The sequence below is a fragment of the Orcinus orca genome, chromosome 14 (assembly GCF_937001465.1).
Source record: "Orcinus orca chromosome 14, mOrcOrc1.1, whole genome shotgun sequence".
In the NCBI taxonomy this organism is placed as follows: domain Eukaryota; kingdom Metazoa; phylum Chordata; class Mammalia; order Artiodactyla; family Delphinidae; genus Orcinus; species Orcinus orca.
In genome coordinates, this window is record NC_064572.1 from 81,077,129 (window position 1) to 81,092,114 (window position 14,986).

The 14,986-nt window shown below is 50.7% G+C and overlaps 1 protein-coding gene across 3 annotated transcripts in view; it reads left to right on the forward strand.

Annotated features, from left to right (window-relative positions):
* TACC2 (transforming acidic coiled-coil containing protein 2) overlaps nucleotides 1-14,986 on the forward strand; it is a 206,639-nt gene that overhangs the window by 87,793 nt on the left and 103,860 nt on the right. Inside the window, exon 7 of one of the 3 annotated variants that reach the window (XM_049696478.1) lies at nucleotides 994-1,068. The exons of the other annotated variants lie outside the window; for them this stretch is intronic. Coding sequence (XP_049552435.1) covers nucleotides 994-1,068 — 75 coding nt within the window. The remainder of the gene's footprint in view (nucleotides 1-993; nucleotides 1,069-14,986) is intronic. 3 annotated transcript variants of the gene reach the window in all.

The following is a 14,986-nucleotide window of genomic DNA, read 5'->3' on the forward strand; positions in this document are numbered from 1 at the left end:
GCTGAGCCTGTGCGTCCGGAGCCTGTGCTCCGCAACGGGAGAGGCCACAACAGTGAGAGGCCCGCGTGCCGCAAAAAAAAAAAAAAATTTCCTTACAGCTCTGTAGGTAAAACATCTCACATTGGTCTCAGTGGGCTAAAACCGGTAGGGCTGTGTTCCTTTCTGGAAGCCCTAGGGGAAACCTATCTCCTTGCTTTTCCAGCTTCTAGAGTCTGCCCACATTTATTGTCTTGTGATGTCCATCCTCCATCTTCAAAGACAGCAACACAGCATCTTCAAATCTCTCTCTGGCTCTGCTTCCACTATCAGTTCTTTTTTTCTCTGACTCTCTTCTTCCTCCCTCTTCCACTTATAAGGACCCTTGCGATTATAATGGGCCCACCCGGATAATCCAGGATAATATCCCTATTTTATGGTCAGATGATTAGCAACCTTAATTCCCCTTTGCCCTGTAAATTAATATACTCACGGACATCTTTGTGGACATCCTTGAGGAGGGCATCATTCTCCTGGCCACACCAGTAGGTTTCAAAGCATAGTGGTACCTTCCTGTGTCATGAAGGATATGCCTCCGGCAACTGGGGAGGGGCTATTTCACTTGAAAGGGATGTTATCTCAAAATCATGTTAGCTCTTTGCCTAATTGGAATGCTCAAGCTTAGGAGGTGGTGAGTGGAGCATTTTTTTTTTTTTTTTTTTTTTACCGTGAGTGGGTATGACCTCGGATCAGGGCACAAGGGCACAGAAGACTGGGCATTCCAATTCTCATGTCACGAACAGCTGATGGTATACATTTGAACAAATTAGCCTATTTGAGTGTCAGTTATCACATTAGTGAAATAGGCACTTTAATACTAAACCCCTGAGCCCATGATAAGCATGTGAAGGAGGAATCTATTTAAATTTCCGTCAGAAATGTGATTCTTAGAAGCATGGTGTTTTTAAAAAAACAGTATTTTAGTGGAAGGCAATAAAAGTCTACTTTATTCTACAGAGAATTCCCATTTGGGGACATCGAGCCTTGGGCATCTGTTTCTTTAAGAGGAGGAAATGAAGCCTTGAGTCATTTGTGAGTCTCTTACCCTTTGGTCCCAGAGGATATAAAACACAGCAATGTTTTCTTGACACTAAACTTAAAATAGGAAGCCTGGCGCCCACATATAGCCACAGGCTCTTCTCCATTGCGGCCTAGATGCAGAAATTTCCAGAGAAAAGGTGATACGTTTCACTGGTGCAGGCAGGTAAGCGCCACTCTGGGGGTGAGGTCTATGTTAGCGAAGGAGTTGATCTGGGGTCCTATGAGAAAAACAAAAAACCGAAATCACAACGCACAAATAGAAACTCAAATGCTTCCCGGAAATATGGCCGCGGGAAGGGGTTTGGATTTAGCCTCTGCCCAATTTGGAGGGCACATCAGCCCAGGAGAAGGCATAGGCAACAGGTTTTGCAAACTGTAGAGCGCAGTGCGCTCTAAGGCTCCGTGGTTAAGCAGAGTTAGGACTAGGCAGGTGAAGAAAGAAGGGCCAGAATTTGGCTCCCGGAACCAACGAGCCACCACATCAGTCCCAGCTTCTTTCTGAGGCTCCGGAGGCCAGCGGGCCGGCATTCCTCTCCTCCCCTCCGTCTCCACACCCGACCCCCCCGCCCCGGGCGAGGCGGAGGCGGAGGCGGAGGAAGCGCGCGTGGACCGCAGAGTTGGGGCACCGGCCTGTACTTGGCCTTCTCAGTGGTTCACACGCCGGTGCCTTCCCCGCGTTGTCATGAGTAGTGGAAAGCGCCGTGTAAAAACTAAGAGCTGTAGCAAGTTGTCATGACTCAGAGACTCCTGGAGGAAGTCTGCAGCGCATTCGCGAGCAGCGCTCGGGCCGCGCGTCCGTCTGTCCGACTGTCTCTCTGTCCCCTGCGCGCTCGGCGGCCGCGGGGCGAGTGGGCGCGCCGCCGCGTGGGCCCCTCGGTGGCCTGGGCGCGCCGCGACCGGCCCCGCGCATTCCTGGCCCGTGAGGAGAGCGCGGCGGGCGCCCAGCGCGAGCAGCTGGCTGCGCGCTGGCCGGCCGGGAGCGCCGAGAGCTGGGGGAGGAGCCTGGCCCGGCCGGCGCCGCTGTCCCACTCATTGGCCTTTTGTGCTGCAACTTTGCCCGAGCCCTTCGGGGAGCCGCGCCGCCCCGCGCCCGCCCCGCGCAGTTGCCCCGGGAAAGTTTGTGTCCCCGGCCGGGTTGGGCCGTGAGACTCCGCGCGCCGCGCCGCCGCCGGGCTCGGAAACCTCAGCCTCTCGGGGGCTCTTGGGCAGTTGCGTCCCCGAAGGAAGGCGGCTCCGTGGTAAGTGCGACGCGGGCAAGGGCGGGCGGGAGGGCGAGCGCCCGGAGTCGGGGAGGAGACCCGCGTCCCCAGGACCTTGGCCGCCAGACAAAGGCGTGCTAGAAGTAGCCGAAGCTCATTTTATCTTTCCCCAACGGGGACTGGCTAAGGGGAGGAAACTGACATGTGTGTCACTTGCTGGCAGAGGAGTGTGTCTGCGGGGGAGCCGGCGGGGCCCGCGGCTTCTGCCCGGGAAGCTCGTTCCGTCGGGTGAGGCGGGTCGGGATCCGCGCCCGAGGTCGGGGCGCATGCCCGAGGCTGGGATCCCGCTCACGGTGGAGGTCCCCGCCCGCGGTTGGGGTTCGTGCCGGTGGCCCGGGTCCCCGCCCGCCTCCCGGCTCCGCGCCATCCCCGCTGGGGTCCTTGCGGGCTGGTGTGGTCCCACCCGGTAGCGTGGGGGCTCCCCCGGCAGGCCACAGCGGCGCGTGGATTAGCCCTAAAACTCTGCACTGGACTTCTTCCGAGTTTGGGACTTTTAAATTCTCGAATAGTTACGTCAGCGGGGCTAGTGCACTTCAGGGCTCGGACGCACCACGTGACCAGCCCTTGATTTTTTTTTTTTTTTTTTTTTTTCTTTTTCTTTTTTCTCTTTCTCCTTGGCGTCCTTGGCTCCCGCGGCCTCGGGCCGTGTCTTCCCCACGACCTCCGAGCGCTTTCTGCTGCAAGCTGTTGCATGGTGTTCCTGCGACGTTTGTTGTCCTCCTCGGTGCTTGTCTTTTCTTAAATGGCATCGTCATCCGCGTGATATTATTATTGTTGTTATCTTTTGCCTCCGTCAAATGCTAGGACAGGAAAATGTGGGAGTGGGTTGAGATACAAGTGAAATAGACATTGTGAGAAAAATGTGTCTCCAAGGTGTACTGGGGGGATGGAAATAGAAGCTGAGCCTAGGGAAGGGTAGCCAGGGTGTTTGGTTGGTGCGGCAGTGTGTGTGTGCCTGCGCACGTCTTCATATGTGTGCGTGCATGTGTACACATGTCTGTCCCAAGCCTTTTCTATCACAGTACATGGAATAGCAGGGGTCCTAGTGCAATTTCCTATCTGTTTTATGCCAGAGGAAGGTTCAGCTCTGTTATTAGGTGGAGAACTTATTTCTCTAGGATTCCCTATTGAGGCCACATTTCAAAGACTGTTTCCATTGTATTTAGAAATGACTTTGGGGCCTTGTCCTGAGACAGGGTTTCATCTGTGGTTTTCATCCATGGTTTTCATCCATCCAGATTCACTTATATATTTCAAAGTTAGTCTTCACTAGTGTTTTTAGGGGGTCCATTTGGACAAGTGATGGAACTCAGAGGAAGGATTTGGTTGTGAATTGTGGAGTGAGTTACCTCTTAGAATGTTCGGTTTTCCTGTTCTGAGGTCGAGCTGGGAGCTCCTCCAGAGAATGGGGCCAGTTGTGCTGGGCACGTGAGTGGAAGGGAGTGGATTCCCACGGGGCTTCTCATAGGCTGTGCCTGGGGCTTGGGCATTCTCTTCAGAGGAGAGTTGCAGGAAATAGGTCAGGGACTGCCCTTCTTGTGCAGACACCACAGCCAACTGTCTCAGCTACCCAGAGCCTCTTCTTTGGTTCTTACATTGTCACTGGCCCCTCATCAAAAGTTAACTTCCCAAGTCTCAGGGAGGCCAGCACCACAGAGTACAACCCATGCATAGGCAGTACTGCTCGTGGAGCCAACGCACCCCTCCTGGTCCCCTCTGGGAGAGCTAGACAGAACTGGCCTCTGGGCCCTCTGTTCACATGCATCCCTTTTGTCTCTCTGAGCTCGGGCACTTAGAATATTTTAGCTGGAAGGAAACTTAAAAAATCAAGATTTCATTTTACAGATGTGAAAAGGGAGACTCAGAGAAGTCCGGGGTCTTGCTCAGGGTCACATGTGAAGGTGGGACTCAAACCCAGGACCCCAGACACCTGGCCTGGCAGCGGCCTTTTTGGTTTCACGCCGTGTACCGTGGTTATTTACATTTGTCGTTTCTATGGAGACAGACAGTGCTTCCCGGTAGGCTTGTCTAGTTTATGGTACCACTCCACAAGTGTGACGAGGGGCCGGGGGTCGGGGTAAATGGTAGTTGAAGTAAGTAAGGCCACCCCTGCTCTCAGGGAGGGGTGTGTGTGTGTGTGTGTGTGAGATACCTGAACAGACACACTGGGCAAACTTTATGGTGAGGATAGTGCCCCAGGAGGGGATGTGTGCGTATGCATGAGGATGTTTGGTCGTCCCAGGGACTGGAGCGGGCAATATCTAGTAAGGGCCAGGGATGCTATGCATGGGACGGTCCTGTCCAACCAAGAACCGCTTCACCCTAAATGCCAAGAGCGCCCCCTGTAGAGGACACTGCAAGGGTTTGAGGAGTTGGGAGAGACCAGTTCTAATTGGGAAGATGAGAGATGGGGATCTATGGGCTCACTAGACCCCAGGCTTCAGGTTTGAATGAGGCTGGGAGAGACTGAGGGTGAGGTCAAGAGTCGTGTGTGTGTGTGTGTGTGTGTGTGTGTGTTCTCCTGGTACTCAGTTCCACAGCCAAAAGCAGATGGTTCTTGAATTAACTATGGTTTGAGTCGAGCAAGCCCTGACACCTTTTGCATAACCAGGAGAAGGTTTAGGAAGCTGGTGGTGGTGTCCCTGACTAGTCCTGGTGGGAGAAGCAAGTCTAAGGAGGAGGACTGGGTGCCCTGGTCTCTCCCGCTGTGACCTGTGGCCACGGCGCGCGAAATCTGTCCTGGAGGCTGGGCTTTGTCTCCCTTGCCCCCGCTGAGGTCACAGTCCTTTGTTCACAACCTCAATAACCATTTCCACAGCAACTCACCGTGATGACAAAACAGGCCAAGGATTATGAAATCATTCCAGAGAAAGGAAGCCATGAAAAAGAAGAGCTGGGGAAACAAGTTTGTAGGGAATTGCCTCTAAAAATAGAGTAGAGGGCAGGCAAAATTCTCGGGGGACTGCAGAGCCATGACCTGTGATGGGGCTTTCGTTTCAGATACATTGGGTATCAGCTGCGTCCCCCTCCCTTTCCTGTCTGGTCCACTCTGGTGTATGGTTTCAGTCTGTCATTTAGCAAATGTATTCAGGCTACCACTTAAAAGAAAGCAAAGTTCCCAAGACTGTTTTTCCGTGGCTTGGAGAAAGGCGGTCTAGAGAGAGCTCCAAATTCAGAGACAGAGATTTTGTATTAGAATCCCTGCCCCACTCTTAACCAGCTCTGTGACCTTGAACAAGTCACTAACCGTGTCTGTGAATCATGATTTCCATCTCATTAACAGTGGGGGTAGTCACGGTGCCCGCCTGGCTCACAGAGCTGTAGGGGCAAGTGAAATCATGTGCATGAAAATACTTGGCAAACTGTGAAGTGTGGTGCAAATGGAAAGTCATGCTAATATTTTTCACTGTTACGATTAAAAAGGATTTAATTAGAGGAGGTAGATTTCCTAACACCTCCTGTAGCTTATTTTTGTTGTTATTATTTTTAATTGGAAACAGGGAGGTGTGCTAGTCGATGCAGAGCTCTTTTATTTGGAAGCTGGTTATCTAGGTTTCCTTTCTATCCATCTTCCCTTGCTTTGTCACCCTCCCGTTTAATTGCTTATTTATAATTTCCCCAGAAAACAAGTAAAAATGAAAGAATAGGAAATGCATGTCAGTTCCTCTTACAGAGAGCAAATCTGGTGAAAAACTGGAAAGAGAAAGCAGTCACTGGCTCCTATGCAGGACGGGCTATTTAGAGTCCTAATTCCTCTCGCTGCCTGGTTGCGTCCAGTGGGTCCTCTGAGGCCCAGAGCTCTCCGGGTGGGTGTCTGTGTCATCGAGAGCTTACAGTTCCTGGCCAGCATCCTCAGGTTTAAGCTCCTGAGGGCGCAGGGTTGGTTTCCTATCGTGACGTTTCCCCAGTGCGGGCCCGTTCCAAAGAGGCGATAAGAAGATGGGTCATGTCGACGTGAGGAGCATCTTTTCCCTCCTTCTTTTATGGTCAGGATGCCCCTCCCTCCAGCCCTCAGGCTTCCCCTGGCTGCCTGCTCTCCAGCGCCTGCTTCACAGGAAACAGTAGAAGGTCCAGGGTTCCCTTGCAAACCTTGACCGAGGCTCGCTCACCTTGTGAGTTACCTGGCCCAGGAACCTGTGTTCCACAGCTCCCTGCTTCCAGCTCCCAGGTTGTCTTGTGCTCAGCCAGGTGCTAGGGTCTCTCTCTTCCAGTGCCGACAAGACCCTGCCTCATTTCCCCGGCATCCTCGTGCCTAGTGTCGTGCTGAGTAGGACACCCGTCCAGCGGTTCCTTCTTGGGTCAGTGACTGTCTGCTTTGGCTTCTCTCTGGAAACGGCGGGTACAAGGCTTTGCTCCATGCATGATGTGTAGACCTCTCGTTGCATTCCGTGGGTAGGGAGAGCTTACAGAGGTAATTTTGCTACTTGTGTAGTTTCGGAATCAGGGAAAATCTGTGACTGTTATAAGATATGGAGAACTCGAAGAGGTTTTTTTTAAAAAAGAACACTCAAATTTTGCCTCGTCTGTACTTAAGGCATTTGTTCAGGCCTCAGCTTGATTACGAGCTGAGTTGCCTGCTCTCAGTTCAGAAAAGTTAGAGAAGCTGGCTCTGGCCTGAATTAAGTGGCAGCTAGACAGCTCTGGTGGCAGCAGCAGTTAACATCTTTCTGCCCTTGCTACTTTCCTTGCATCCATACGTTCAACTAATATTTATCGGACACCTACTGTTTGTTGAGGACCCATTGTGAGATTGACGCTATGCTTGACATCTATGTTTTTGTTCTTTTTTTTTCTGTACACGGGCCTCTCACTGTTGTGGCCTCTCCCGTTGCGGAGCACAGGCTCCGGACGCGCAGGCTCAGCGGCCACGCTCACGGCCCCAGCCGCTCCGCGGCATGTGGGATCCTCCCAGACCAGGGCACGAACCCGTGTCCCCTGCATCGGCAGGCGGACTCCCAACCAGTGCACCACCAGGGAAGCCCAACATCTATGTTTTGCTCTTATTTCTTTTAATAATCTTTCCAAGTTATTCAATTTGTCCCCATTTTATAGGTTCAGAAACTGAGGCTCAAAGAGGTTAATGAACTTGCCTAGGACTACAAAAAGCTAGTAAATGGCAAAGCTGGCTTCAAGCTCACATCAGCCCGTCTCCAGAGCTGTGCTCTCTGTACTATACTCACTGCCCTGCTCACGCACCCAGTGGATGACTCAGTTGGATTTCTGTGCCCAGGGTTCTGGTGAAGTCGAGGCACCTGTTGGTTACATGCACGGGCTCTCGGGAGAAGTAGGCAGCCTTGGCTGAGGTCTTGACCCCAAGGTGCTGGCCTGTTCATCAGGCACACCCCTTGGCTTTGTGCTCTCTGATCAGCGGAGCAACTACGTCGTCACTTACCTGACCATGTAGCTTCTCCCAGCACCTGGATGGGTTTATTTCTTTGTCTTTTGAAAAAAACAGTGACTACTGTCTCCCTGCCTTGTCCTCCTAGAATAACTTCCTCCCCTTTGAGCTTTGCATAAACCCCAGTCCTTGAGTTCGTTAACCCTGAGAGGTACGGGGGCAGCAGTCCGATTTTAAGGAGTGTGTAAGTTGTGTATGAGAGGGGGGTTCCCCCTCTGCGCCCCCTCCCCGTCACCAGGTCTCCCAGGGAGCTGGTCACCCCCACCTCCCATCTGTAAGTCCTAACCAGGAACCTGGCCCCTGGACAAGGTGCCAGGCCAGCTGGGGCTGGGCCACAGTGGACACGGCCAGAGCCTCCTCCAAGATGTCCTTTTCCAGCCATCCCAGGGGGCTGCGCCTCTAGAGCCTCGGGGTTTTCAGATCAGAAAATCAGTGGCCTGGAAGGGACCCTGGAGACCCAACAGTCCAAACCCTCATTTTATGGAGGACGTGCCTGCAGCCTGGGTGGGGAAGGGTCTTGCCCGGCTACCCCGGGTTAGAGCCGCACCAGCGCCCCCGTGGACTGCTCACATGCTTTCCGTGGGGAGGCGGACCCTGCTGGGCTGCTTTGCACGTCACTGTCTTCATTCTGCATGCTTGAGAGAGACGCCGCTTGAGACCAGGGTCCTGTTGGCGTGAGGTTTGCGGTCGGAGCAGCCGGATGGAGCTGAGCTCAGCGTGGCCGTGGGTAGTGACTTTCTCCATCCAGGGGCTCCATTTGCTCTTCCTGAAACGGGCTGTCACATTGCTCACAGTGACAAAGGCCCTGCACGGTGCCCGGCACACAGTAGGTGCTCCTAAACCTTGGTTCCCGTTGCTGTTGCCACCTGTACTCATCCTTGTTCTATGACCCCAGACGGCATGCACACCTGAGGGAGCACACCTGGGCAGGGGCGGCGGGAGGAGGGGCACGGGTACTTTGAAGAAGCACATTCAGTGTGTTCCATTGGGGAAAACACCACACCCTGTTGTGTTTTGTGTTACTGACGCCATCACTTGTGAAGCACTTCCGTGTGCCGGGCCCTTTGCCAGTCGACATGACTGGTCTCAGCGAACCCTCCCCACGCCCTTTCCAGACAGGGTGGCCCTTGCCCTCTCTGACAGATGGGGAAGCTGGGCTCTGAGGAAATCTTCCACAAGGTTGCACAGCTCTTTATTGCTGGAGTGGTGTTGAGACCCTGGCCTCCTGTCACCGGCTCCATCCTGCCTCTCTGGGGAGAGCGCGGTGGGGATGCAGGTTCTGTCTCGGAACGCTGAGGGGGCACCTGGAAAGGATGCGCCTATGTGCCCCACGTGCTCCCGTGCCTTGGCCCTGGCTTCTAACCTTTGCCAGCTGGGTCGTGCCCAGCTCCTAACCGGCCAACAGCTCCCAAGATGGAGATCTCAGAGTATGCTCTTTTGGTCATTTATGACAGGTTTTGCTTTCTTAAAAAAAAAAAAAGAGGACTGAGCCAGCGTGAGCAGCGCTGGGCTGTCTTTCAGCTGTGTTGGTGAGAGCTTCACCAGCACTTTCCAAAGTGCCCAGCTCCCGGGCGGCCTGGCCCGAGCCTGGGGGCTGCCTGGTCGTGGTGAGTTATCTATTACTCATTCTGTTAGAAAAAAGTGCAAGCAGCGCATCAAAACCGCAGACTCACCGGGGTTATTCCCTAGAATGATGTACCTTTATTTAATTTGAACAACTGACTTCATTGAAAGTTAAGTATAAAGTAAATAATAGTACAGAGGGTCTAAGGTACTATACGTGAAACATGCAGTCATTAACGCGACTTTCCAACCAATCAGATGCTTAAAATCCAAATCATCTTTGATTGTTCCCCGTTTCGCTTTCCTCCGTCTTCACGATGTGTTGGGGGGACATCGTGAAGCTCGATGCACGACTGGCCCTGGCTCCAGCTGCTGGGATTCCGTCCCGCATCACCTGGCCCTGCTCCACGGCTCCGGCTCCGGCTCCCTCGTCTGCATTTCCTCTCCCCTGTCGTCATTCTCTACTCCGCATAAGGGCTGTCTCCCAGATATTCTGCTGCTTCCCTGCTCTTAAATCTCTGATGCTCCCCATGCCTTGGAAAACAGCCAGTTCTTGGCCTGACGTTTGAGGCCTTCTGCTAGCTGGCTTAGGCCCGAGTGAATGGCCCACAGGCCACCGGCTGCCCCGGTGAATGGCCCACAGGCCCCTATTCAATGCTGCTGCCGTCTCGACCACACTCTGTCCTCCAGAACCCAGACCGAACTCTGCGGGTGCTGGGGAGAGGCTGCCTGCATGCCTTCACTCAGGAATGGTTTTGTTCTTTTCTTCCTGAAATAATTTCCAACTTACAGAAAAGTTGCGAGAGTCGTACAAAGACTTCCCTACTCCCTTTGCCCAAGTTCCTGAATTATCGCCATTTACCTCAAGTGCTGTCATCCCCTCTTTATATGTGTACATATGGATGGAGATACAGATATATATCCATTATCATCGCTCTTTTTCTGAATCATTTGAGAGCAAGTTGCAAACACGAAGGTGTCCCCATCCAGACAAACACTCCAGTGATCATTTCCCCCAAGCAAGGTCCCTCTCCAGCACAACGCGATATAGCCATCCAGTTGGGAAATCGATAGGATATGTCGCGGCATCAGCCAGTCTTCAGAATCCATTCGAATCCATCCACACCGTCCCTTTTCCTACAGATCCAGGGTCCAGCCCAAAGGCACGTGTCACACTCTGAGTATGCCCGCAGACTCTCCTTCAGTCTGGAAGAACTCCTCCGTCTCTTGCTGTCTTTCATGACCTTTCAGAGTACAGCTCTTTCATTCTGGGAAGATCCCTCAACCCGTGTCACCTCATGACCAGACTCTGGCTGTCGTTTGGGGCAGGGATCCCATAGAAGTGACATAGGGTGAGGACCACCCACCGCCAGGGACGTAATCCCGGTCAGCACCTGGCCACGTCGGTGCCCACCGGGTTTCTCCACCTTTAAGTCACCATTTCCCCCTTTGTAATCTATCAGTATCTGGTGGGAAGGTACTCCAAGACCACACCACTGCCCTTCACTTCTTTAAACCTCCATCCACCTCCCTTAGTGTCCTTCGACGGCTCCTGCCGGAATTCACCACCACTCTGATGGTTTTTAAATGGTGGATTTTCAGTTTTCATCGCTTCTTCTACATTTACCAGTTGACATTGTACTGTAAAGAGGAACTTTCCCTCCCCCGCATTTATGTATTTGTTGGTGTTTTTATATCTATATGGACTCGTGGATTATTACTTTACTCAATGGATTTTAATCTATTACTATCTGTATTTTTTTTTTTTTGATGTCCAAATAGTCCCAGATGTGACCAGTGGCAGCCTCTTTAAGTGGTTCTGATGTCCTTTTGACGTGACCCCTTTCAGCAGACATAGCTGGGAAATAGGTGTGTGTAATGTGTACACACACCCCTCTCTATCTACAGCTAGTGTTTGTCTGATATGTCTGTTTGCAGCCCAGCCCTGAGAGCTCTTTCAAGCCTCGTCACCTTTGTATATTCTATGCAAGTCTTCCCTGACTGTGAGAACCTGCTCCCTTTATCCCTGATGAGTTTATTTTTCTGCTAATCTCCCAGTGGGTAACAGTTTCCTTAAGACACCAGTCTCCTCCTCTGTGCCAGTGTGGCCCCTGTCCCTTCTCCGGTACCCCTTCCTTCCTTGCCCTGTCCAAGTGAAGGGAAGCGAAGCCTAGTGGATTTCCACCCAAACCATCAGGGAGAGAGGGAGGGAGAAGCATTTTTCACCGAGAAAGCCCTTTGCACATGTCTGTCTGTTGAAGCACTTGACTTGCTTCATCCCCTCACAGGCCCTTCCCAGATCACCCCGGCCTGAAAGGAGCCCATTTTTCTGCGGCAGCTTGTTTTGCTATTACCGCCCTTCACAGTTTTCCTTGAGTTAGACTTTCAACTTGCCTTGCTCTCCAGCAGCCTGTCCACCCTGAAGCGTGGGATCCCCATCTTTTTAAAACTACTTTATTGAGGTGTGATTGACATATAAAAAGCTGTACATATTTAATGTATACAATTCGATGAGTTTGGGGATGAGTATACATCTGTGAAACCAGCACCACCATCAAGGCCATAAACATATCCATCACCTCCCAAAGTTTCCTCCCACCCCGTTACTATTACTGTTATTGTTATTATTAATTTGATCCTGATTTAATTTATCTTGGTGCTGGCCACAGAGCTCTTGCTGTGCACAGGTCTTATGTGTAGAACTGAAGGTGTTGGCTTTTTAGACTAGAATGTGAATATCTTCCTCTTTGAAGCAGAGCCCTCTCTGCCTCGGCCTCTGAAGGAAGGTGACTCATGGCCTTTGGAGAAGCACTTGTTGATACAAGCTTCCCTCCCTGACATTCCAGTGGAAAATCAACCCTTTGCTGGCCTGACTAAATTTATAGTGGGTTGGCCCCAGCAGCTGGTGGAAGCAGCTGGTGGTTAAAATCTCTGACAGATTTTTTTTTTTCCTCTCTGAAAAATATTTCAGTCACCCTAGTCCCAGCACCACAGAATTTGGAAGCCATTTATAGCCTCTTACAGCTGGTCTGAGAAGAATTCCCCTGTGTCCCCAGAAGTCGGCTGTCCCCTATCCTTAGCCATCTGGAGCACGACCAGACCCCTGCGAAGTAAGACAGAAAGATCTTGAGGCTGATGGTACAGTGTGAATTTGACAGTTTTTTTCTTTTAACAATTTCACATAGTTCAATTTAATATATGCGTATACACACATATATGTACATGTAAAAATTATTAAAATTATGTCATATGGGAGGTTTATATTATATGACATAATATGGGAGGCTTATCCAGCCTATTAACTCCTGATTTGCACACTATTCTAACACCCGTAGTCTGTAGTACATTAGAAGCAGAGAACTGGAAAGCATAAAGTAAAAAAGAGTCAGGTGAGTTGGAAGCAGACGTACTGGCTCACAGCCTGCGAGGGAGGGACCAGACTGAGTTTGCAGAGTCCTTGAGATTGTGCCGTCCAGGGCCTTCCCTTTTAAAGATGGAAAAGTTCAGCTCAGAGGAGTCACCTGGCTGAGATCCCAAGGTGGGGCTGGTCTAGAATCCAGCCCTCTTGACTTCGTGTACAATTGTTTTAGTGCCGTAGCATACCTCCTCACTTATATCATAGTCGCTCAAGATGCTGATCATGTGTCATTGACAAAGTGTTTAGTTATGTTCAGGATTCTCTGTTCAAAAAAAATCAAGGAAGTGTCTAATATGCTTTGCAAATTAATTCCATCCCAAAGAGTTAAAATTAAAATGCCATCCTGTAGAACATGCGAGCAGATACTGGTTATCTAAAAAATTCTCCACCAGGACCTTATTTTCCCCACGGGTGCCTGTTGAGTGAGACATGGCTGGGTTTCTGTCCTGAGATGAGGCGGACAAGCCTGGGTCCTCCCTGGGGGAACGTGTGAGTGTAAAAGTGGGGGAAAGACGGCGTTGCTCTGCTTGTCCCGTCTCTTGAAACTTTCACTGAACTATGAATTGAAGTTGCTCCCTGGCACTCAGAATTTTCCTTAAAAATGCTTTCCTATTTCTTTTGCTTATAAAAGCAGTATGTGTTCAGAATAGAACTAGAAAATAGAGATAAATTCAACGAAGAAGAAAAAAACACTCATAACTTTACTACTGAAAGAATTACCATTAATACCTTGGCGTTCATTCACTCTGTTGCTCGCTTCCTATGTGGGTGTTTACACATACATGCATGTGTACACATATACACACACACACGTATATATCGATACACACATGCACATAACGTCTGGATCATGTTGCCAATAGTGTTTTAACCTAGTTTCAGTTAATAACGGATCCTTTACCTCTGGATACATGGAGAGCTACTTTCTTTTTTTTACTTTTTAATTTATTTTTTAATTATTTATGTTTTTTACCTTCTTTTTTAAAATGGTTGCAGATGAGTCCATTCTGTGGACATGCTTTAACTTGATTAACTGTCCCCTAGTGTGGGACATTTTGGTTGTTTCCATTTTTTTTTTGCTATTGTGGTCACAGCTGTGGTCAGCATCTTTGCTCACACCGTTAATCATCTCCTTAGAATAAATTCTTGGAAGTAGAATGGCTGTGTCAAAGAAAACAAAGTCTTTTACGGCTTTCGATCTGTGTTGCCAGAACTCCTGGGCCACATTTTTCCGCTCAGGCTTTATGACTTTAGAAAGTCGATATTGCCTGTGGTTTAGGATTCTCCAAATCGTGATCCAGCAGAGACACCCGGAGTCCCTGCCGGCCCCCTCCTCCAGGCTCGCCCCTTGCTTCACTTCACGCTGTGCCCATTTCTCTCTGGCTCCTTGGGTGTGGTCGTTACAGGGCTCCAGGGTCACGTTCTGGGGGATTTGGGTTAGTGGGTGGGAACCATGGAGGAAAAAGGAAGCGTCACAAGACCCATGGGAATAAATAGAAAGGTGTGGGCACAACCGTGTGCTAGTCCGGCCATATTTAGAACACAGTTTGGGGAAGTTCGCCCTGGGCCTCCCTGCCTGTCTTTCGTCTCGATGCCCAGGGCAGTACTTTGTGGCTGAGTATTTGATAGAGGCTTTGGGCTGATTCTTCAGCTTAGGATCAAGTCCCAGTCCCTCGACCTGGCCTTGTGATCTGGTTCCTGTCCACCTGTCCCCTTCCTGGTGGTTTTGATCTGCGTTCCAGCTACAGTGGCCTTTCTGCATTCCTCCAGAATGCCAGTCTCCTTCCTGATCTGGGGCTTTCAGATGTGTGGTTCCCTGTGCTGGGGGCACTCTTCCTTCCCTTACTCTTCAACCTTTGGGACATAGCCTAGTGGAGTGGTTAAGAACATGGCTTCTGGGGTCTGGCTTGGGTTTGTATCCTCTTACCGGCTGTGCAACCTTGGACAAATTCCTCAACTTCTCTGTGCCTTAGTTTACTCATCTGTAAAATGGGAATAATGATAGCACCGACCTCACAGGGCTGTTGTGAGGATCACCATATGGTGATATCTGTAAGTGCTTAGATCCTGGCACACAGCAAGTGTCAGCACATATTCGCTATCACTGAGCTGGTGACTGGCCTCAGCTTACAATTGTACGAAGACATTTTTCCTGACCCCCACTCCCACTGGGACCTCCTAGTTTATGCTTTCTTAGCCATCTGTACCTTTCCTTCTTAGCAGTTACAACAGTTATTACTGGATAAATAAGCATTTTTTTAAAAATGTTTG